General features: G+C 37.2%; 1 protein-coding gene across 1 annotated transcript in view; it reads right to left on the reverse strand.

Annotated features, from left to right (window-relative positions):
* The window catches only part of LOC113235797 (dorsal-ventral patterning protein Sog), a 118,303-nt gene that overhangs the window by 29,524 nt on the left and 62,078 nt on the right, over positions 1-26,701 (reverse strand). The window contains exons 2-3 of the mRNA XM_026471702.1: positions 23,973-24,076; positions 18,882-19,014 (exon numbers count right to left, since the gene is read on the reverse strand). Of these exons, the coding sequence (XP_026327487.1) occupies positions 18,882-19,014; positions 23,973-24,076 (237 nt within the window). The remainder of the gene's footprint in view (positions 1-18,881; positions 19,015-23,972; positions 24,077-26,701) is intronic.

Here is a 26,701-nt window from a genome sequence, read left to right on the forward strand (position 1 = left end):
CTAAGTGGGTTCTCAAACAGAGCTCTACCACCAGTAGTAATGTTTGCTAAAATTGTAAACTACGTTTTTTGTTACATAATCATTTCGCAAGTACTAAATGGTGATAATCCGTTATTGCCATTAGGCATTTGACCCGCCTCTCATGGAGAGGCCGTGGGTTCGAATCCGAGCTCGCACGTTTTTAGTAGCAGTTGTGCTCCTTGTGAAAGGGTTCGTCCAGGGAAGTACTGCCACCAGTACATACCAGTACATACTGTGTTCCAGTTTTGAAGGGTAAGTGTGATATTACTGGCACATGGGATTTGTACACTTATGTCGCAGGGTAACGGGCGCAATGGCAGTGCCCCTCAGATCTTTGCGATTTGAAACTCTGAGTGGCGCAATTGTTACGGACAGGCGTATAGCTTACCATCAGGCGTACGACTTGTTCGTCCCGTCACTTGATATTATAAAAAAAAACCTCTAAGTTTCTTGGAAATCGTGTGCGAAATTTAATTTGAAATTTACTATAAGTTTTTATGAAATCTGAATGCCGACTAAGATTCACAGCCCTCAGAAACGTGTGAAGTCTCCAGCACGCAATGGGCCTGTGTGGCGAACTATGGCCTAAACCCTTGCCTGAGAGGATACCCGTGCCCTGTAGTGTGACTTATAAATGGGTTGATGATAATGATGACGATGATGACAGTCAGCCTATTCCCATCTGTTTTCTCGAGTCGAACAAACACTGCTCACTACTTTAAATTAAAGAATGAAGCATACTTCATACATGTTTATTCAATACACTTCCCTCTCCAAATTATCAAATCGAAAAATTACTACGTCTGTCAATTTTTACCAGCGTCATCCGAAAAACAACTCCGTAAAAATTCAGACGCAGATGAAAACACAGTCCTCAAGTTCACTTAGTTTTCTCAGCACCAGATTTACTGGTAATGTCAGTTCGCATTGACTGCATTACAAAATCGGTCATCGGTCTAAAATAAGGCCTTAATGGCCACCCGTAATAAACAAGAGACATCCATCTTCATTAGCGAGCTTATTTTAGCAACGATCACAAATTATTACACCGGCTGCAATTTGCACTAATTGACTACCTTAACTCTAATTATAGATATTTTGCGCTACAATTAAATACTTGGACAATTCTTAAACGGTGATTGCAGCATTAAAACACTTTGTTTTTTTTAGTAGATTTAGTAGTAGTAGAGCTTCTTCAGTGGCAACAGAGCTCCTTGTGAAAAAGTTCGTCCAGGGAAATAATGCCACTTACCAATTTCTGACGCCAAGTAGTAATGTGAGCAATTCTGCGTTCCGCTTTTGAAGTGGTTTTTTTTTAAATTTTTTATTTGTAATACTGCTTGACGACAGAAATAGATATCTAAGGTGGTATAATAAAGGAAGGTATAATTTCCTGAACGAAATCTTTCACTAGAAGCTCTACTGCTACTAAAACTGTAAGGGTGCTGGTGAAATTAGAGGCACATGGGACTTATGAACTTATATCTCAGGGTGACGGGCGTAGTGGCAATGCCCCTTTAGATATTTGTCATTTAAAGCTCTGATTGGTACTACAACAATTATGGACAGGCGTATCGCTTATCACCAGGCGCACGACTTGTTCGTCCCGTCACTTAGTATCATGAAAAAGAAACATAGGAATATGTCCAATTAATACAATAAATATTCATTACATAATGTCATCGAGTATATAACCAGAAATAGAGACGAAATGTCATTTAATTTGTTTGACAACTATTCTGCCGTATCATTACGGAGACAACTGCGCTCCGATTGGCCAGCCCGAATTCGAAACAATAGACGGGTGTCGTCAATTGTTTCACTTCAAATCGACCAGTTTAACTTGAGCTTTGCTGTAATGGACGAAAGTTGAAAAATTATATATTTAATATTTAATTACCGATGAAATGTGATTCCGTTTGTATTGTAATTGAATGTTTTGCTGTTTTTCCCACCAAATGGAACAGCCCACATAATTAGAGATATTATCTATTTTACAATAAATTCAGAATATTTTTGGAATATACGGAGACGAACACACTGGTCAGTCGTTGGCGCTGTACTATTTCAGCTTTCTAATTTGTGATTTCAGCGCAAACGAGACTTGATATTTAAAAGTGATATAAGGTCCATTTGACTGATGAGTTGCCCTGGTGGATGGCCCTTATTTCGTCTCTATTTCTGGTTATATACTCGATGCATAATTTAGATATGTCTAATAAATTATATTATTGTAAAACAATAATTAATATAAATAATTATTATGTTATCACAATTTTTTTTTTTAATACACAATATCATAATATTAGTTTAGATTATTAACATTGTATTTTACTATATTATATACATATATATATCAAATTACCTATCACCTTGTATATAACATCGTGGTATGCAATAAAGTATTGAGTATCGAGTATTGCTATTTAGGCACAGTACATTCTGTGTTTAATATTCGTCTTTTTTTATAACTATGTAATTACCAATAAATCATCATATAAATAATTACGTTCACTATACTCCATACTCGTAATTATCCGATATTTTATAGCTTATTCTCTAATCATAACTATTCATAGCCGTAACGAAATTGATTCCTTCTCTATTTATTAGCTAAACGTCGATGATCGCATCACATAAAGTGACTCATCGATTCCAACGGTGGCCAAGCCTACCGATGTTTGACACCTCTGAATCGTTAACGAAAATGCAAAATACAAAATTAAAATAATGTAAAGAACTTTTATGAGCTGGTAATGAAAACAGACCTTAGAAACAATAGAACGAGGAGATTTGTACAGAGGTCCCAAACTGACAATAGTGGACCACATTTTATGGTCATCTAGTAGCAAGTAGGTTAGAAAATAAGATTTATTTAGAGCTGAGGTAATACCTACCTGGTAGTACCTGAGTTAGGGAACCAATTTAAAAAAATTACGCATACACATGTGATCAAGTTCGAAGTTTTTAAACAAAAGGTTAAATGCGTAACAGCACTGTTTTAATATAATAAAACGAAATGTGAGATTCTTACAATGACAACCGAGATCACATTGTATATGTCGTCTACTGAAAAGTAAAACCACATAAGTGGCATTTTCCATAAAAATGCCTCAAAATTATAAGGCTGTAGTAAGAAAATCACGATATTTAGGCAAAACTCAACAATAACAAAAAGCTATAAACTTAGCAAGAATTTTACCTGCTAAAAGATTACGATATAAACAAACAACACACACACTCATAGCTCCGCACTGGAGAGACACTGTATCGCGGGTGCCATGGACACACAGATAGGTGCATAACCACAAATTACACCCAAAGTCACAAGAGAAATAAATATAGACCATACAAATATTTCCCCCGGCCCGAGAATCGGACCCGGGACCTCTGCATGGCAGTTCAGCATGGTAACCATTCGACCACGGACGCAGTTACCTACCACAGCTACCTATATAATTTATTTTTGTGGAAAAAATCACTTATGTGGTTTTACTTTCAAGCAAGCGACAATAATATAATATAAAAGTAATTTTTGACGTTCTTTTATTACATACCTAACAACAAGCAGTAGGAATTTCATGCGATTGGCTAATTATGACTACCTAGAAAATTTTCAACCCAAATTTTCTACAGTATCCAAAGTGGATTGGATTAGTTACATATAAAACAAGCAGAAGCGATGTTTTTGATTTCTTATTTATAAATTACAAACAAATCAATGACTTCATTGTTCAGTGAAAACCTTGATAATTTTAATATACGAAATCAAAGCTGTAAACAGCTCACGTAATCAATTCTCGATTTATTTCTCGTTTCCTCTGTCTGATCTTGACATTCACAGGCTATCAGTCAGATACAAGAATAGAGATCATGCTCCGTTTCTACTGCATAAATGGCGGCATTGTGCGCGGCCATGTGGCGCCCTGTGTCGGCGCCACTAGCTGACCATGAAACGTGGGATACCAGGGGTCAAAGATCTCAATCCGTGACCTCCATACTAATCTCCCGCCCTACTATTGTTTCTAAATATTGTTTAGTTGCCTCCCCTACTAGAATACTAAATTAGTCATCTGCATTCAGCAACGACAATTCCGTGAATTATTTACAAGGCGCGCCGCCGCATTCGAAATTTTTTAAGTAGTCTGATAAACCGTTAAATCTAGGAACACTATATTAAGCTAATAGTAACGCATAGTATAACTCACAGCCATATTCTGTATCTCTACACAAAATCCTTAGTAAAATATTTGCTGTATCTATCTTTGATATGACAAGTTTATCTCACGTAAATAATTTCTTCAAACATCAAAACAAATAAAAGAAACATGTCCTAGATTGTCACTAGCATTGCGAAAACGAGTAGCTAGCTATCAAAACAGGGCAGGGCAAATCAACAAATAGATACTATACCTACCGATGTTTGAGAAATTGTTAACATTGCTTTATGGCACATTATAGGTAGAATTATGAGGCTTATAAAGCGAATGTTAAAGGCCAAGGTTATCTTCGGGTCTTATTATTAATTTTGTAAATTCAAATTAAGGGCTAGTTGTAATAAATACATGTAATTTACGCTCTCTGTAATAATTTCTTAAGTTTAGATACAAATAAAGAAATACCTTTTTCACTTCTCATGCTGTAAAAGTATGTCAATATAGTCTTAAGTAGCGGGAGTAAAATGCATCTTTTAATCCAATTTTTTTTATTTACTCCGAGTAAACAAACTCAAACAGCCAGTAGTACAGTAGTAGGAGTAGTAGTAGTTTCTATATAGACGGTGGCGCCATATTATTTTCCCGCTCGATTGAGTTTCTTATCTGTGTCTGATTGGAAAAAAGTATCGCGAAAACTTCAGAGTTTTAGTAAGGGTGCTTTTTTTGTAAGGGTGCTGTTGGTAAAATTTCAGGCACATGAGACGGTGGCAGTGCTCCACAGATCATTGCGGTTTAAAGCTCTGAGTGGAGTTGTAACTGTTAAGCGTGTCGTTTACCACCAGGCGCTTAATTTGTTCGTCATGTCGCTGAGTATCACAAACAAAAAATTTGTACCTAAAATAACTATTTTTGGTATATTTGTAAAAGAAGGTATACTTCCAAAAAATGTCAATTTGTATAAAGTGCTATTTGAGACTTTGAACATCGTTTTCTTAACATAGATATAGGATAATATGAATAAAATTCACTATCTGTTGGCTTAATAATGTATTTCACATGATGTCCTTTCCAGATAGTGTCCAATCCCTGTGTAGATAGTATAAATCAAACACGATTATTGATTTCAATTTCTAATGTAAAAAAGTAAGTAATAGCTAGTAGGACGAGATAACAGTGGTCTATTTAACACGATTCCTTTCGGGTTGCATATGAAACTTAATCTCCAACTTAGTAGTAAGTATTGGAAGAAAATTCTTATATTGATGTATTTGCTGCATACCTTTTTTTTATAATATCAAGTGACGAACAAGTCGTGCGCCTAATGGTAAGCTCACGCCTGTCCATAACAATTGCAATGCCACTTAGAGCTTTAAACCGCAAAGATCTAAGGGGTACTGCCACTGCGCCCGACACCCTGAGACACAAGTTGACAATGCCCTTGTGCCCGTAATTTCACCAGCGCCCTTACCCTTCAAAACCGTAACGCAGTAATGCTCATATTACTGCTTGGTGGCAGAAATAGGTGAGGTGGCAGCATTTCCCTTGGCAAACTCTTTAACTAGGAACTCTACTGCTACTAAAAAGTGGTACGCCATACTCCCATAGATATACTATACTATACATTGCACCCAAGAAAAGACGTACAACAGTCAATCAATAAGGCAAAATAGCATGCTTTTTCCAAGCAACCTTGGGGTGACAGGTAAATTTAAAATTAATAATTACGCGTAAGTAGCATTTGATTAGGAGTTTCCATTTTGGTAATTTAGTGACCACATCAAATCCGCGTAAATGTCGTGGCAACCAAATTAGCGTGAGTTACGTGAATCTATTGTTATCAGTCCGTAGATAACACAAATTAATGCTTACTATGCACAAATGAAAATCGTAGCCATTGAAATAACAAAGTAATAATGTTGTATCCCTCTCCTGTGAAATTTGGTTTGGTAAAGATACGCGGCTTTTACCAATACTACATACGCGGATTTGTACTATCCCCGACGATACTGCGATTTGTATACATTATCGTTATTAAATTGTAAACTCATTATAGGTCACAATATAGATAGTATTTCTATTTTGTTGAGTATGTATGTGGTACAGACAGAATGTTTAGTCATACGATATTTAAAAAATATTTGGGTAATGTATAATGCTTTGCTATAAAAGCCATTTTGGAAATTGGTTATTAAGGATAAAGTAATATTGGTATTAAGGATAAAGTTTTGGTATATTTTTAGTCCAATACTTCGAATTTTGTTCGCTTTTCCGTTTATTAATATTAAACAACATCGCATACTTTGCGCATGCAAAGTATGCGATGTTGTCTGATGCGATCGCATGATGATCATCCCAAATTAAGTAACTAAAGCACTCGTATTATGAAAATCAGAAACAACGACGGTACCAAAAAAAACCAGACCCGAGACAGTATAGAAAAGTTTTTAGACATTGACCCGGCCGGGGATCGAACCCGACACCATTAAAACTAATGTGCAAGCCACTCGACTACGGAAGTGCGACGGAATTGCACGATATCATTACGCCATCCTCTTTCTATCATCGGGAGACTTGACGTAGGATTCGGCTCCACCCCTAGGTTGTGGATATACCCAATATTCGCACGAAGCGTTACGCTTCTACATTTATATAACGAACGGTGTGGAGAAGAATTCTCCGCCTGCATATTTGTTCCTGAACGCTATAACTTAGACCTTTTTAAGGTGAAATTGAATAGGCATAGGTGTGCATGCTCCATCATCTATCTCATCGTCACTTTCCATCAGGCGAAATGCGCACGAATTTAAACCATTAAAAAAACAGCACACACTATTTATTTTAATTTTAAAATTTTCGCTTTTGACTTACAAAACCCCTTTAATACGTCGCTCTAGTTACATGAACGCCCTGTAGGTATACTGCTTTTAACTCGGAGACCTCATGTTTCTAAAGACGTTCACTTGTAAGCCTAACGATTAGCACCGGTATTAATCTTACATGTGTTAATTTTTAGTCTACGTGCATGCCAAGAATTTATATTACGTTCACACTTTTATATTTTTATGGCTTCGATTAGGCTTTTTAATGCGTCAGGACTAAATATCTGACAACATCCAAAACAGATATATTAGAGGCTAAGCCACGATAGACATTTCTAACAAGATACTCATCTCATCACCAATCTCTAATCGAAATCCATTCTTCTACTTAAGTAACTGAAGTCGACCCGAAACGTAAAAAATACGTATCGTTAAAATTTTTAGTACCATTTCTAATCTTATAACGAATTCTTTGAAAAGCTTACACGGATTACGATCATGAGTTATGTTACATTTACGTCTAATACTAATCTTATTAATGTCTGTTATCTACAGAAATCCCACATCATTGCAACGTTCTCGCTTTACTCTCAAATGCTTGTGCACCGTGGACATTTCATAGCATGTACAATCGGATTAAAACATAGTAACAAGGGTAATCTTAAAAGGAATGCAGCCTATATGCTATTTATTGCAATAAAAACATCACCTGCATTTGAATGAAATAATACATGTTCCAACGACCCACAGGTCCATCGTTGCCTTCGATACGTAACACCGCCTCGTTCAGGATAAATCTCTCATCAGCAGTGCGGTATTGAATGGCGCAGGCGCGAAATGCTCGCACAAAATCTAAATGTTTACATGCTTCTTTCATCGGCCGATCCCAATAACGCACTAGATCAAATAAACATCCACACTGATGCCGTTCAGACCTTCATTTAACGCATGTTTTACCAATAATTTGACACAAATGGAATTACACGATAGGCATTTATTTGCTTCTGTAACCATGTCATGCGAAATTATTCGACTCCTGCACATCCCTAATGCGCTGGCAAGATTTAAAATCACGTACATCACATCAAATATGCATTCAGCTGGAATATTTTAAAGCAACTTACGACTCTTACGAAAATCTCGAAATGACCTAATTCTCATTCAAAAACAGCAGATGACTCACGGGGCTCTGAACGGACAGTGCGCTTATGCTGTAAATTCGATTGAGTAACGTGATGTTTATTGACTCTGTCGATTTGTTTCCGCTCGTAAAGTATAAACCTCTGAAGACTGTCTGTCATATTCAAAAAATTTCGCAAGAGACAAATGATCAAGCTGCTTTCAAAACAAACTTTCGTGAAATGTTAACATTCCTGACACCTAAAACGAGGCGTCAAACTCTATTCACATTCAAGCGACAGCTTATGAAGCAGAGAAAACACCATTTGCAAGCGTCTGATCATAAAATTACATATGAACGAGTGAACGGCGGCGCCATGTTTCTGTGAACAATGAAAATTGTATGGAAATGGCGCCTAGCGCGAGATCATAACCTGCGCACGCGCGGGCCATAAAGGCGCGTGTATTAAACGTTTAGCCTGCCGTTTACAAGTTCACTCGATTGTATCACGTCCTTGGTTAATGACCAACATTCGCTGACGTTTTTCTTTGTATTTTCTTTTTTATTGTCAATTTTGCTTCTGCGGTTTAGTGTAATACCATCTTGAACGTGACACAAAATAACATTGGTACAATCAGGTATTACCTAAGTACTTGTATATGAACTTCGGTTTTAAACTGCTCTTTATGCGATTGCATTTATAGAAAACCGGGGATTTAATTTGATTTAGCTTTAAAGTGCAAATAAATATATTTATACAAGATTAAGTTTGTTACAAACTTTTTATGCCAGACAAGCAATGGGTGTAAAATAAAAATGCTAAATATAAATACTATATAGTATCTGCGTGCGCTAAAAGGTAATCGACGACATCGACCTTCGACATCCTTAATTAACAGCTAACGCCTGTTTGAGACAGCACTTATTGTCGCTAGGTATATGTATGAAGGACTTCAGTAGCGTACAGTTGCACGCTCATGCTCACCAAATTTGCTTAGGCGACTGCGCCGGCGCCAGACTACTTTCCCAATAGCCTTCGCGTCTCGCCTGTGACCTTTTACGTAGTATATACACTACGGAATATCTTATTCACTTTACTGCATTAGGTTGGTCGTAAAACGTTTGAATACCGTAGTAAAATTTAATATCAAACACGAATATATTTGAAATATTATAAATTAATATACATAAATTATAAATTCTTTTAATTGTAGGAATAAGTTTTAGTAGCAGTAGGGGTCCATATGAAAGAGTTCATCCAAGGAAGTACTGCCACCTTACTTATTTCTGCCGCCAAGCAATAATGTGCATTATATATATAAAGCATTAGTGCGTTTCGGTTTTTAAGGGTAAATTATGTAATTATGTCAAATGCTTCAGATGGCCCCTGCCACCAAGGACTCTTCAGCGCTCACTGGGGTGTGATAGGAGCATCGGAAGCAATTGGGGGGCGAAGACTTCACACGTTTTTCAAGGGTTGTCTAGGTACCTTCGGCTGCAGGTTTCATATGATGTTTCTCTTTACTGTCAGCGAGAGGTATTACCAACTAGTACATGCAGAAAACAGGACTCAAACCTCGCACTGGGCCACCACTAGTCCCAGTAATTACACTTACACATTTTACACTAAAACTTCAACAGTGGGTGTATTTTTGTATCGTCAAATGAAAACTCTTGCTTCCGTGACATTAAGGATTTCCCACACTTATTTACAAAAAAGTTTTATGTCCATCAATAAGACTCAACTCACACTGTCGCAGAGTCGAAGCGTCGCGTCGCGACTGTTTTTCAACTACAATGCGCGTTGACGTAGCGCGCTCGGATTGTGATCGGACGTGAGTCTGACGCGTCACTGCGATCAAGGTTAGAGACGACATTAACCAAGCATCCACATTCGCGTAACACAAATTTGTACCTTAATTATGGGAAAATAGAGATGCATATGCTATAGGCGAAAAACTTGAGCGCGTCGTCGCGACGCTCCGACTCTGCGGTAGTGTGAGTCGAGCCTAAGAGCGAAAAATATATTGCGCGTTTCGCTTCCGCTCGGACAGCTTTACACAAAAATAAAGCTTTTTTTATAAAAAATAAGTGCGCATTCTTCATCTCCCCTGATGGAAAGTGACGATTAGGGCAGTGATAGAGCATGCACACTTATACGATGCCTATTCACTCTCGCAAAACGTCCAATTTATAGCATTCAAAGAACAAGTCTGCAGGCAGGAAATTCCACTCCAATGTCGTACGCCATAAAAATGTGGAAGAGTTACTCCTCGTGCGAATCTTGGCTATATTTACAACATAGGAGTGCACTAAAACTAGCCTCCTTGTCATAAACAACGAGTTTGCATTTTGGTAACTTTCGAGATGGCTCATAAAGTTAATTTTCTTTAAAAAATATCGATTACACTCATTTTACGCTTAACACTAAAATTGAAACTCAATAAGACATAAAAAGAACCACTTATAGGGGGTTGTAGATCTCGTTTCGCTTATTCCAGATATGTTAGTAACTCAATTTTGCTAAAAATGTCGATTACGTAGTATAAACCCAGGACAGCAAAAAAATTCTATTGTACTTGATTCTTTCTAAAAATCATTCAAAAAATATCTGCTAAAATGACAACAAATCTGATCACGAATGTGATATTTTTCTTTACAATATCTTAGAAATGGTGAAATCAGGTGTTTTAAAAGACATTACCCTGAAGGACATATGTCTTATAAATAAAAAAAAAGAATTGAGGTCATTCAAACATAAAGCAAGTTGAATTGAGAAAAAGATACGCTAATAAGGAGACTTATGTGTAAAAACAATAAAACCGACCGTTTGCATCTTTATCTATCAATTGCCACCTATTAAAATGTATAACAATGATAAATAAGTCACAACCGCAATCACAAATTTATAATTACAAAACTGGAGCATTTATTTTTAGAAACAAATGCGTAATTTATTATCAACATCATATCTATGAAATGATAATTATGATAACAGAGCGACGACATGCGTTATGATAGCTGGAGAGCCACCAGTTGCATAACTACCCCAGGCGTGCGATTATAATGCTCTGTCATTTTGCTTCATTTGCATTAAAAACACATTTACGCCTCTTGTAACGTTTTTGAAACACGTGTTGAACATAAATACCAAAATGTGGTATTGCACTGTTGCAATTTTACTTTGTGCAAAAATTGTCATGCACTCGTTAACTCGGTAATAGATATCTAAGGGAGTCCACATACTTATCGACATGGAATCGCATTGAGCCGGTCAATAAAAGCGATTAGAGGTGAAGGTGTAGAGTCTTGAAGACCGTCGTAAAGTTACCTGCTTATCGGTATTCTACAGGTTGTAACACGAAGAGTTTACGATGGAATTGCATAATTTAATCCCGAATTCTCCTTCGGGATTAAATTATGCAATTAAATTATGCAAAATATGAATCGGGATACTAGACTCGACGCAAACTCTGGGTCCAAATATAAGTACTGTGTAAGCCTAGCCTTGGTTATAGCGCAGTGAAAGGTACTGTTTAATATTTAAACAAGGAGTATAATCATAATTAAAGATGTACTTCGAGCATTTAGCTAGAAGATTCATCCAGAGCCAATCTTCCTTTGACAACAACCCTCTTTTTTGTCTAGTTCTAAATACAAAACCGCCTTCTTATTATCCAGCCTGCGCTACATCGGATGTAGCGCTGCCTGGAACGCATATATTATTATTTTATATTTAGAACTGTGTAAAAGATAAGAATAGCATAATAATATCTATTTTCAATTATTTTTTGGGCTTTGAATTTTTATTTTGCTTATGTGGGCGGTGAACCAAAAAGTTTGGAAAACTATTAATACATTCAGGCGTTACTTGCGGAAGTCCATTTTAATAAAAATGGAAGTAAATTTATTTGCTACTCCGCGAACACAGTGAAGATTAAATCGTGCAAAATAGCTGCGCTTATGTAGAATTTTTCTTTTGAATAAAATTAACTGCAAAAAAAAACAAATATTCAACATTAGCGCATATTTTGCACGATTTAACCTTCACTGGGTTCGCGGAGGAGCAAATTAATTTACTTCCATTTTTATTGGAAACCTATGACCTAAAATATCTCCTCTCCTTGTAGGAGACCCGCGCCCAGTAGTGGGACGTGCACCTAACGGGTTAATGACGATGATGATAAATATTGACCATATTCAGTTCATTAAATAATATCACTAAAAACAGCAAATTATAACCTCAACTTTACAAACATACACATTATAAAGAGCCCTTTAAAATATTTAAATATGAAATGCGACAGCGCAGTGCTGAGAAGTAAACAAAGTCATATTTTTACTCAGTTGTCGGCTCGTAAGCGTCAAATAACCGTGATAAATGAAAACGCAAGCTTGCGTAATTTCAGCTGCCCTGATAGATAACTACCAAGAGACCGCACGCGCACATGCAGTGTCAGTGTAAAGTAAAATTTTTGATAAATGCCTACTTAGACGCTCGACGCAGATGTGACTGTGAATAAAACCAATATTGTACATATTCTATACTGTATATGGCTGATGAAGTTTGATTTTGACTAAGTAAGTCAATTTTAAAGAACTCGTTTGTACTAGGTAGGACCTGGCATGATATGTGAAAAAAAAATAGTGCCACGATATCGGGGTTAAAATGTAATTTGTCCGTCTTTTTAATATTACTTACCTCATTTATGTTTCTCGTCAATGAATTGAATAACCAATTTGCAGTTTTTCTGAGCTCGATAAACAAATAAATCAGCCCAATTATTCGTGTGCACTGGACATGTGCGCCGATCTGACTTGGAACCAAATTAATTTTGTTTGTATTGAAAAATAGTAAATAATTAAAAAGGAAGTTAATACTCATTACAATAAAACAAATTTTCACCACGCCGATTTTACACACAAGTCTAGTGTGCACTAATCCACTTTACTAAATGTGTAAAGCTGAACCTACGTAAAGGGAACTAAATGTTCACGCAAAATACTAAACTGTCTAACTTTAATGTCACTGCGTAGCTTCAAATAAACCCGCATATTTGCGGCGCTAAAGTGCGAGTCGTCCATTTTCATATACACACATCAACATTAAAGTAAACATTTGCATTGCAGTATTAATGGATATTTTTACCATCTCGTGATATTGCAAATTTTGTAGTACTTAGTAGAATTATCATTTTTATGACTAGCTAATTAAAAACATGCTTACTTTACAAGCATTTTATTGCAATATTTTTGAGGTATATCGTCGAAATGATAACTGCTTATATTCCGCAATGAAAATGAAATATTAGCACGTGCACATATTTTAACATTGCGACGCAGGAGTTAAAATGTGAGTCTTTGAATACTAGTGTACCATAGTAAAGATTAAACAAAGTTCTTTTACAACAACAATCGAGTGACATACGACAGTGCACACAGATGATGCGTACAGATCGTGGCGTCCTCGGCCGGGGGCACCGCCGCCGGCGCCGCAGGCGCCCGTCGCGACGACGCCGACGCCTGTTTGCACTCCGCATATGTTCTCTATTTACGCAATCACGTTTTCGCATTGTTTCAACAAATACCTCCTATACGTGATAATCAAATTACGTCATTTGGCAAACGACTAATACACGGTTTATTCGTGTTTCCATTTTAACTCGACGCATTAAACAGGGCTATTTGCAAAATATTAACAACCTTGCAGAACTGTATTACTTACATCATAAACAAAGAACTTTTGTTCCATGACTTTTTACAAAACAATTTAGATTTACCAAAAATAAACTTTTTATGATTTTATTGTCCTATTTGATACTTTTTAGGTCTATATTTGATAGTAGTAACTACTGTACTAAACGGTTGCACGTTGTATCTTGCTACAGTAGTAAATTAAAACGTGCAAACGTCTATCCACCCCCGCTTTAGCGTTTTGCATCGCACATGGTATTTACCCTTGCGCTTTCTGTTGTTATCACAGAGTTTTCATCGTTGACAGCGTTATATTTAAATATTTAAACTTTTTTATGAAAGTAAAATTGATTAATTATTACAAGTCGTGGAATAACATTTGTGTTGTTTATGATGTAGGCACCTAAGTAATATAGTCCTACGAGGTTGTTACTATTTTATAAATAAACCTATAGATCCGTGATCCTTTCCTTTATTAGTGTTATATGACTGCGATTGATGTATTCTCATATGCATTGACTTATTGCTGCTGTAAACAATAAAAATGGGAGCGCCCATTTACGGATTTATCAGGCAGTGGCCGCTCGACCGTTAAAGTTGAGGTCGCTCGTAAAGTTTCCAGCAAATTAACTATATCCAGCGGGGACTTGCGCTTCGGGCATTCGATTTGTGTCGTGAACTGCCCTCAATAAATACCTCTAAAATATATAACCGATCTGGATTACCCGAAAGATTTAATGTTGGAAGTAAATCAAAAACGGTCGGCGCCAGTGAGGGTCAGCTGCTAAGTCTGCGGAGGCAAGTCACGCTCCGTCCGCACCACAAACCATGCCACTATTACTCACGATAGGCTTGCCCACTAACCGCATTCACCTAATGCTGCTCATTAGCCGACATTAAAGTAATAACAAGTACTCTTGCGGCTGCTCCCCTATTCAACCCATTAAATGTTGCACTAGATGCGATATAATACGAGTACGATCACATGGAATACCGCCGCGTCGATCGTCATATGTGTAGAAACTACGACGTGAACGGCCAGACATATCAAGCTGTCTTTTTCCTCTCGACATCAAAACATCTCGTCCGCAAAAAGAAGTGTGAAAAGGCGCAAACAAAATTATGCAGGGAGGAATGCGTTGCGAAGCAGAGACACTGATCTCGCAAAAATAAAACTGCGATTGTACGGCGTCGGGCATCGGCGTGCACAAAACAAATTCCTCGAACGCACATGCAGCTTGCAGCACACTGAATTAGATACACTCGTGATCGACTGGTCCGATGTGATCCCCGATCAATCATGAACACCGCACGAGCTCAACAACTTACAATCTGGTATATGTAACTATTGTTTATCATTTACTGTTCTAAAATTTGTTAAAACCCCTGATAGTAGCTATTGTATGTTACCATTGGTTAAAGCACTCAATAATACTCGTGACATAGTTAACAATTGAGGTAATTTGTTCATTATTGTGCTATTATTAGAAGGGATTTATCAGTTTACGTATCACGACTTCGAAGTTAATTACAAGTTATTATAAATTTTCTAATCTTTAACTGAAAGTTTCAATCTTGTGTGGCTATAAATCCACACATATTGTATCGTTCATAAAGTTATGTAAGTGAATTTATATAATTGTTTTACGACTACGAATAAAAACTCTTGGCAATAACATTAATCTCTGTTTATATTTATATGTAAATACCTAAATAAAAAGTAAGTTGAGTAAGTATATATTAGTACAAAACGAAATGTTTCAAATGAAATACGTTTTGAAGCCTGTTCTGCGTTTGCGATTATGTCTGTTGTTTCCGTCATCCTTATGAAAATTCCTTAGAAATAAAGAAATACTTGGGGTACGTTGACATCCTCGATATTTGTTCGCAAAAAATGCGTGTATTGTAAGAAGTGTCCGCTAAAAAGGCGCGCAGACGGCGTCGCGGCGGCGGGTCGACGGCCGCGCCCGGAATAACCAGCAGCAGCAGCTATTTGCAGCAGCGACGCGGGCGCAGGGGGGCGCACCAGCGCGTGCCATTTCTGCACCACCGCCCAGTGCATCTGAGTAATGCCATTGTAATGCTCTCGATATAGGCCTGCTGACGAACGCGAGCCGCGACCAGACGCATCGTCGGCATCGCCGCTGCCACCACACCAATCCCACGACGCCTTAATTTGCCGAAAGTGTATAATCAAATTTTATAATTTTATAAACACGTTTCCCTTGCAATATCAAAATTTAAATAATTATTATAAAATTTTATTGGACGACAAGCCCCAACGACCCGGTACGGTTCCGTAAGTACGGTAAGGCTACTGTAGTGTACTGTATATTGATGGGAGAGTGTCGCCGTGGGAGCCGCCGCTGCCGCTCGACAGTCGACTGTCATTTGTCATCGCGAGTTCCTGTCACAGCGCAAACGCATACTTTCTTACATTCCGCAATTACCTTTTATAGTGGACAAATTTGCCGATTCCACAAAAAAGGCTCCAAGGAATGATGGCTAAAGTCATTAAGAATGCCTACAGGCACTAACGAAACATTTATGCGACTATACATTATGCCTCGTATCAATGACCTTATTACAACTAAAATAGGTATAAACCATTGCTTGCATTAATTATAATAGAATGTCATACTTGTTAGTAAATTTACATATATAGAAAATACTTGTCATAATTTATTTAATGTTGCGTTTGTGTCTGTATAGAGTAAATTATTCTCCTCAGCTAGAGTAGTGTCATGTTACACAAGCGAGACGGGTCATCAGAAAACGGCGTATTAATGGCGATCATCAAAGAGAACATATGTACGTTCGGTGTCTATAAAGCAGTATGTCGTTCACTCAACTTCCACATGGTTGATAGTTTTCGCGGCAGATGGCCCGTGAGTCACTAACCTGTTGCGGACGTTATTTGTTTCCAATGTAATCGAGACGACCGCAATCATTAGTCGCCAAGTATTATTAAAAAATACATAAGAAACCTAAATAGTGTGTTGCTGAATGAAACTGCGTGTTTGGTCAACAAATTATGGATAATAAACCGTTTATGAAACACTATCAAATGTCACGTCGCAAGAGATATGACATCAGTTAGATTAGATGTATAAAAATTATGATGACATCATTTATTTGGGGAATTATATCGAAGGTTACGTTTCGTCGTTATACGGGTTGGGGTGGATGAGATTACGCAAGTCGTGTCGGCGATCGCGCGATAATGGACACGAAACAAGATATTAACGAAGACAGGAGCGAAATCGCTGACAGTGATCACCGCACTTTATCTCTTATTTCATTATCATATTTACGATCGACTAGTGTAAACAAGGTACACCTGCAGACTACGCGCCCAATTAGATGCACATTAATAATTTTGTCAGATAAGCGGCTATTCTCAAGTTATTGTTACAAAAAATGTCACCTCTAAATTGCACATAATAACTTAAAAAGTTTTCTTTCCACAGGGTAGTTCACAATATATCTGAATCAATACTTTATTGCATACCATAATGTTTTGTACAAAGTGGTAGGTAACATAAGTTAAGGTCATTATGGACTCTGTTAGGGCACAGCAAAATACAAAATCTGAATAAATTAAACTCTGAATAGCATAAATAATTTAACAACTTTTCTTTCTTTAGGGTAGTCCACGACATATCTTACTCATACTTTATTGCATAACATAATACACGGTGGTAGATAACATAAATTAAGGTCGTTATGGACCCTGTAAGGGTACAACAAAAGACAAAATCCGAATTAATTAAACTAACTGATCTTAATCTACAATTATAGCAAATACACATATGTTTTAGGAAAAACCTACAGAATATGCGCCTAATTATCTACGGGGAACTTTCTAGATAAGTAAAAGAATCCCGTGTGAATGTTGTTTTAATTAGGTACGTTGACTACGACCCATTAAAGGAGTTGACTAGCAACTAAATACAACAAGAGGCTGCCGCTAACGACGTGCACCGGAGTTCGCACATTAAATATAATTTTTCATTATTCGCAGCAATCAGTGAGACATTCAAGATATAATGATAAAGGAATAATACTACACCTGTTTATACTCATTGTAAGTTTCTTTACGATAATGCTGCATTTCAAAGCTGCTGTCCTATAAATATAGTATTCTTCAATAAAGCTAACAAGATTATGCGTATAATCAGTTTGAGACACGAGCACTGAAAATAGACGCCGAATATAATAAGTATGATGTTGAATACTATTTTTCCCGATATATTTGTTTTTTTCTTTGCTTGGCTGCAAATGAAACTATTTTTTAGGATCCAAATCGCATATACTTGTTTTTTCTGTTTGCTTGTTCCATGGTCACGTTAAGGTTAAAGTCCACCGTGACCACAGGACCTGCAAAGCGCTCGAAGAGCTGGTTTATTTAAAAAACGCGCAATTTAGATCCATAAAATAGTTTCGTTTCTTAGGTATATCGACTGTAAAAACCTAAGAACTCTATAAATATGATGTTGTTTACGCGCGTATCGAAGTTGCAATATCAAATGTTTATCGTTATGTTATAAGTTGCTAAAATCCCCCCTCCTTTTTTTTGTACAACAGAGCTGTTATCTCAAAATTTACCGAAGTGCTTCAGGAATATCCTCAACTAGAGGAATTGCATATAATAAGCATTCGACATCGAAAATTTGTTGAGTGTATACAGTAGGCGGAGAATTATAAAGTTCGCAAGTGGGCACAATCTTGTCAATGTGGATGTCGCAACGAGCAATGTGCATTCAGTTCGCGGAAATGTCCTCGGAAACATGCACTCAAAACGCTCGTCATTGACGAAACTGATATTAAATCTCTTTGTAATGATAGGGAATCATAATGATCACTTATAAACCATCGTATATGAACAAGACACGATGTATAATGAAATGCACCAAGTTTGTCATCGAATGCTCCAGGTTATGCTCGAAAACGACCAGGATTTGTCACTCGCCGGCGATTGCTCGTTTGTGAATGTGCGCAAAAGAGTGTTCGCTATCGTGTATCTGTCTTTTTAAGTGTTAATGTGCATTGAAACTTGCAGATACTTACAGCTGGTATCCCCAGGGCACATCTTGCAGCATCGTCCAGGCATGAGCACAGGGTTGTCGCAAGAGGGTTCGGGACACTCGTTCTTGATGTTCCGGCAATGGACTTTTGCCACCACCCGTCGCTTCTTTTGCACCTGGCGGGAGAAACCGTAGCTGTAACCTTGTTGTAATCATATTAAATTGAAATTATTTTAATTTCCATTAATTTGTTAACTTTAGGAATATAACTATTGTTATTATTATAGTTATAGATTGAAAAGGTCGATTGAGCCCCTTGCTCACTTCCAGAATTTAATTACTATTTTTTCAACTGATAATACCAAATTTGATGTCGAAATTCAGGTCTTTGAAACATTAATGTGTCTGTACATTACCTCTTTTACTACCATAATTAAAAGGTAGTAAAACATTGTCATAGTCAATTCAATGAACTTCATATTACATTTATTAAAGCTGCATCTCTAGTCAGCACTGGTACCTGTAAAGGTACCTGATTCAGTGAAGAAAAACTTTTATACATTTTTCACAGATGGCGCAACGGCAAAAAGTCATTAAAAACCAAAAACAAAGATCTGCAGCAAGCACGTAGAGAAATTCGTAAGGTCTGCTGACTCGTTCCGTAGCTCAGTTAGGAGAGCCATCCATAGTCCGGCCGGATTGTAGAAATATTTCTTTATATCGAACATACGTTTTCGAATCGATCACCCTTTATATCAGTAATAACAACAAACTAGTGGAGTGTTTTACAAAAATATGAACGTCATGGTCATAAAAACATTATGATATAAAAAAATAAACATTGCAATAATGTACAAAGTCAAGATCAAGTTAAGATTTAAATTCACCTCTATGCCTCACACGATAAGAACAGTCCAAAGATCAGATGTCCTCTTGACTGTAAAGGAGTCACCACACTTAACCCGACCTGTGCCCCTGTTCATATATGGACTTTATCAGTAACCCCAGTGCGTAGACATTCTATATTCTATATATATTCTGGGTTAATAAAAATAGAAACGGGTGAAGGTTAGTACCAATGTAGGCACTTCGTACCATTATCATGATTGTTAAATAAGAATTGTAATAAGTAGTGTTACAACGAATTACGAACAACGAATTACGAAGAAAACGAAAAAACAAACGGCCTCTAGCCGAATACAGAATAAGCAGCCAGAAGCGTGGAATAGTAGCAGTAGAGCTCCTTGGGAAAGAGATCGTCAAGGAATTACTGCCACCTTGCCTAATTCTGCCGTCAAGCAGTTTTGAAGGTGAAGGCTGTTGGTGAAATTACTGGCACATGGGGCTTCTCAAATTATGTCTCAGAGAGACTGGCACAGTCACAGTATTCCTGAGATCTATGCGATTTAAATCTCTGAGTGGCACTGCAACTGCTTTGGACAGGCATATCCCTTAATACTAGGCACACCACTTGTTCGTCCCGTCATTTTGATATCCTGATTAACGCTCGTATGAAAATTGGCAAGAAAAATCCCATTTATTAACTTCAGTAATCAATAATTTGATACAATTAAACAAAAACGACACCTTTATTTCGAAGTGAATTTACATTTATGAGTCAATGAAGAAAGTAATTGTTTATTACGCTTCAGTTTGATTAACTTTCGAAAAATATGTGTTTTTTTGCGAATAATAAGTACTTAGTTGATTTTGGTAGCGTTTATTTAGTATAAGTAAACTATATAATAAGTATCTATATAATTATGTAACTTTCTTGTAGATGTTACGTTTTTTTTATCTCCTAGAAAAATAATTTAGTTAATGTTACTTTTCCTTTGATATTTTGCATTCTTAAATTCTCGACGCTTCTGTCCTATATTAACTTTAACATCAAGTGCAGTCCACGACCCCTTCCTAGATCATTTGTATTGAATGTGTATTCTAATAATACTTCTTTTTACTACCCTTTGACGAGAATGTGTCTGCCTTACTCTGACCTTATGGCCGATCCTGGCATTTATTTGGAGATGGATGTATTTGATTGTAATTTTGAATGACTTCGCAATCGAATCTACGAGCACCACAGTTTCCCTCTTTCATAGTTATAGTCATAGTAACTCATAGTAAATTAATTGTATAATATTTAAGGTTACAGCTTTATTATGCCTAAGTACGTTTTATTAATATATTGTAACAAAATTGTTTACGCAAGACCAATGCTGCATGGACATGTTTAGGTTTACATTCTAGACTGGAACCAGCAATAATGTTTAAACTTTTGTTAAAGAGTGAATGTAAACTGTTTTGTACACCTAATAAATAAATAAATTTTAGATAAAGAAGCGAAGAATTGCGCTTTCGAGCTTAAGTGTACATACAGTATTAATAAAAATTCGGTGATAATTTAGTGTATTTTTTCTTAACACTTCCTCTCGTTTTCAGGTATTTGGTGTTCGGTAAAATTTTGATTCAGCATTCGACCGTATAGCAAAAAACAAACCGAATACCGATTATTCATTGCAACTTTAATATAAAGTATTGTACATATACCTTTCGCACCCTGTATTTTTTTTATAATATTAAATGTCGGTACCAACAAGTAAGCTACACGCCAGTACATAACAGTTGTATTGCCACTAAGAGCTTAAAAATTGCAAAGATCTGCCTGTAATTTCACTAGCATCCTTACCCTTCAAAACCGGAACGCAGTATACTGACTGGCTGTCTGACTGCTTGACGGCAGAAATAGGTAAGGTGGCAGTACTTCCCTGGACGAATTCCATTAATAAAGTGACGAATTAAAAAAACAACATTTTTATGGCAAATTCACAAAATATTCTCGTATTTAAAAAACCGTACAAAATAAAAATATTGCTTCTATCAAATAGAATTTAGTTATAGCTACCGCGTACGTTATTATTTTTAACTATTTGTCAATAGTTTTATATCTCCTCTATGGCCGTAATGTATCATAGGTTTCTGTCGTTGTTGTTTTCGTCTTCGGAAGCGTCAATCTAGTTATACATGTCGTACATTATACAAAGACTTGCATATTAGATAAACACAGAGGTATTATAAATTATCACCATTGAAATATTAAAGCACACCTGCAGCTGTAGCAGGTGGTAGACGGAGACCTTGCCACTAACTTGCAACAAAACCGCATATCTTAAATGATAAGTGTGAGTTAGCTTTCCACTTCATGTATATCCATTAGGTAATGAATTCTTACGTTTCGAAAGTCACTAGAGCTACAAATAGTAACAATAATGATGCATTCTGTTATAATCAAATATGGGCAGTGGGTTAAAACCCAATCAATCCACCCGGGTTTTAACCGGGATTTTACCCAAACCCAAATTACAGGCATGTGGGACTTTGAACTTATGGCTCAGGATAACGGGTGCAAAGGCAGTACCCATCAGATCTTTGTGGTTTAAGCTCTGAGCGACATGGCAACTGTTAGAGACAGGCGTGACGCTTACCACCAGATGTACGACGTTGTTTGTGCAGATACTTGGTATCATAAAGAAAATTGTTATTTCAAACATACCAATGGTCACGTCATCAACAGTAGTTTCTTTTTCAATTTGTGACAATCGCGAATACCTACGAACTCCAAATATATGTATCTATCTACTAGCTGTTGCCCACGACTTCGTCCGCATACAATTTTTACACACATTATGTACTACTAAAATACAAATGAAAAATATTCTAGTTTCCAAATGTAACTAACATGATCTTCTATAAAAGAAGAGGTATTTTAAAGACACTTCTATACCATAACTGACCCCTATTTAGGGGTTGTTTTGAAAAACCCTGAAACACGTATTCATTTAAATTTATATTGAATTCATATTCGATTATTTTTCATGTGAAATTACTCCACTAGTTTGTTATGATTATTAATACAAAGATCGAACACTCAGAAACAAATCGGACCGAAGGACTTAATAAAGATAGATAGAAATAGATTTAATAATAAATACGTGTTATAATTATGAAATTATAACACGTATTTATTTATTTTTTATTTAATAGCATCCAAACCAATTTTAGTGCATATCTCACGCCGCGTTAAAAAATGTCATATTTTACCATTTTTATGGTAGATCATTTGTGCAAACTTTCATCTTTGTAGTTTCAAGGAATACGATTTTTAATACAGAGTTTTGCCCTTTTTCGTCCTCTTTTTAGGGGCTTAATTACGAAAAATCCGTTCTTACTAAGCCTACGGTAAATAAAGTAACATACCATTCACTTTTCATGTTTCTAGGATTACTAGTTTTGCTGTACGTCCATCCACCCGTGAATTGCTCCTATATATAATATTATTTTTTCCCAACCAACCAAACATTATTGAAAAAAAATTATAATAAAGAATTATAATTACAATAAAGAATATAATAAAATAAAAATTATAAAAACAAGGGTACCTATATTAAATTGTATACATTAATAAAAATGTGATGATTTTTATTAATATCATCTAATATAGCAGACCCGCCAACATTAAATTTAATAGGGGAAATTAGATTAATTAATAGTTTGGTAAGATAGTCTTGAATATATTGTATTAATATTAATTTCTTTGTCTAGAGCTGGTCATAGATGACATCTTTATTCTTTTACTCAACCTGGTAAATATTACTTAGGGGTAAATATATTTATACAGATGTTTCTCGTGAGTATTTATTATTAATATTACATTAATTACCTTTAACTTTTCTAATTTAAAAAAATGATTAGATTTATTTTAGTTAAATAATTTTTTACCAACTTCTGCTATCCCGATTTTTCTTCCAGTACAAGGACATTATAAAAAATAATAATAAAACTGAATCGATAAGTAGTAAAAAAAATGTATCAATTTTATTAATTTTTACGGACAACTCACACTTAACCAAAAAATTAACAACGCCAAACTTATTTCACAAAAAATACTTAATGGTTCCTAAGATAAGTTCTCTGGATGTTCTATGGTTTCAGATTTTGCCCATATTGTCCCAATAGAAAAAACAGACATTATTTAAATAGATTACCGCAATTTATTTTTCAGAATCGAATTAAAGTTCGTACCACTATAGCGATTTAATAACAGATTATGAAGTGGTGTTCAATAAATACTTACCGGCATACACTCACATTTGATGCAGTACATAACGCCGAAGGGCGGGCCCAGGTCTGCGAACCACGTGGAGCCGAGCTCCTTCGCTTGTTTCCCGAATTGACATTCTGTAACGAAAATAAATTCAGAGATAATTATTTTAGGATTAAGTGAACGGTGTTGCTAGTATTGATAAATTGACATCCACTTTCGTGTTGTCAGAAGGAGAAATCAATAGTGTCGCAAAATAGTGTCAATCACAACAATCTACGTCATCCTCTAAATATCGTTCATACTAAACTAAAATTACACTTTCTCTTCACCGTAGCATATTGTATGTCTCAGACAAATCTCATACTCTTTATTGTATTATTAATACCTTTAATACCTCCGTGGTCAAACCACGCTGGTCTACCACGCAGAGGGCTAGGGTTCGATTGTATGGCTTACATTTCTTTTTCTCGCGAATTTGGGTGTAATTTGTGGTTGTCTATGTGTGTGTCCATGGCACCCGCGATATAGGGTTTCCCTAGTGCGGGGCTATGAGTATTGTTATTATTATTGTAAGCCACTTAGCGGGAGAACGATTACTTTTTAATTGAGAGGTCAACGGTTTGAATTCCTGAGGCAGCATGTACCTATGATTTTAATTTTTAAATTACGTACATTTAGGAAATGAAACTATTTTTCCGGATTTAAATCGCGTATATTTGTTTTTTCGATCAAACCGACGTTTCGGGCCCTTTACAGGTCCCATGGGCACGGTTGACTGAGGTGGTACAGTCTTCAACTAGTTATGTCTAATGTTGATGCAAACCACCCTATTTTTTCACTATAGTTACAATAGTTATTAATTAAATACCTTATTTTTAATTTTACAAAGAAAACATTCCAATTTACGCTACATTAAGTTTTACAAATTATTTTATTCAATGAATTTTTATTAAGTTCAATTTATTATTAATTAATAATAGAATTACCAAGATAATTATTTTTTATAATATCACTGCTTTTAACAACAGTCGCCTAAACAAAAATAGTTCATTTTTTACCAACCGACTTCAAAAAAAGGAAGAGGTTCTCAATTCGACTGTATTTTTTGTATGTATGTTACGCAACTAAAAAGTCGTTGAAAAAACCTAATACAAAGACACGACAACAAGCACATAAAAAAATTCGTGAGATTCGCTGGTTCGTTCCGTGGCTTAGTTGGTATAGCGTCTGCCACGGTATGCTAGAAGACGGTTCGAATCCGGCCGGATCGAAGGAATTTTTTCTGATTGTTCGATCTTTGTATTAATAATTATAACAAACTAGTGCAGTAATTTCACAAAAATAATTGAATATCAATTCAATAAAAATTTAAATTATTGTGTTTAAGTGACTGTACAGAGGAGAAGTGAGAAAATTAAGTAACACAAGTGTTGGTGTTCTAGCTCTTGTTCGGTGGACTGTATTGTTCAGGTTCTTGATCTGGATCGCAAATGAAAACTCTTGATTAAAGTGGATTCAATCCGTGTTTATTACCAAAAATGTTCCTACTTAAATACCAATTTCACTCTCTTATCTAGTACAGTGGTTGGCGAGTAGGCGGTCGGCGCGGAGTGCGGGGCGCGGGGAATTCTCTCATCTAGTACAGTGGTTGGCGAGTAGGCGGTCGGCGCGGATTATGTAGCTCGGTGTCCGCAACATCTCTCCCCCCGGCGCAGCTTTGCGTAGCCTCCTCTTCCTTTAGTAGGACGACGAGCTTCGATGTTGGCCTTTTGAAGACGCCGGTCTTCGTTCTGACATCGGCGACTCGTACGCTGCCGTCAGGCCCAGGGTACGTACGTTCTACCCTTCCCATTGGCCATACGTTCCTCGGTAGCGTGCTGTCGACGACAACCACTATGTCGCCGGCTTGTAGTTTTGACGTGTCATTCTTTCTAGCTGGTTCTCCTCGCGGTACTAGGGTCGGCAAGTACTCCCGTACCCAGCGTCTCCAGAATTGGTCTGCGAGTGCTTGGCTAGTACGCCAGGTTCGTCTGTCGGCTTCGTCACAGGGTCCTGTTCTCGGTAGACCCGTTGAAGATCCCAGCAAAAAATGGTTCGGCGTGAGGGCCTCGGGGTCGCGAGGGTCCACACTCACGTGCGTTAGGGGCCGAGCATTGATCGAATATTCGGCTTCGGTCAGGAGGGTTCTTAGCACTTCGTCTGATGGTGCCTTTTCTCGAAGCGTTGCTTGTAGCGCTGTCTTGACAGAGCGCACCATGCGTTCCCATGCGCCTCCTTGGTTCGGGGCGCCAGGTGCTATGTAGCGCCATTCCATACGCCGGGTCAGTCCTTCGTCTCTTAGGGCGGGTGCCCATTCGGCGTATGCGGCTTTCAGTTCTTGATCGGCGCCGCGGAAGTTGGTTGCGTTGTCTGAGTACATCAGTCGCGGCCATCCGCGGCGTGCTGCCATTCGTCTCAACGCCATTAGTGCCGAATCCGTAGAGAGAGAAGCGACAAGCTCGAGGTGAACGGCTCGTGTGGTGAGGCAGGTAAATAGTGCGCCCCACCTTTTCTCTCGGCGGCGTCCCACTTTTACAGTAATGGGCCCGAAGTAGTCTACCCCGCAGTTCGTGAAGGGGCGGTGGAATGGATCGAGGCGGGCGCGTGGCAGGTCTCCTGTGGCTGGTGCTCTGGGCCTAGACCTTGTGACCCGGCAGAGGGCGCAGCTATACTCGACAGCGATACTGGATCATACGGCTACGACCCACCGTACGCGCCGT

This window comes from Hyposmocoma kahamanoa, unplaced genomic scaffold, assembly GCF_003589595.1.
Source record: "Hyposmocoma kahamanoa isolate Upper Pololo Valley unplaced genomic scaffold, ASM358959v1 88, whole genome shotgun sequence".
In the NCBI taxonomy this organism is placed as follows: Eukaryota; Metazoa; Arthropoda; class Insecta; order Lepidoptera; family Cosmopterigidae; genus Hyposmocoma; species Hyposmocoma kahamanoa.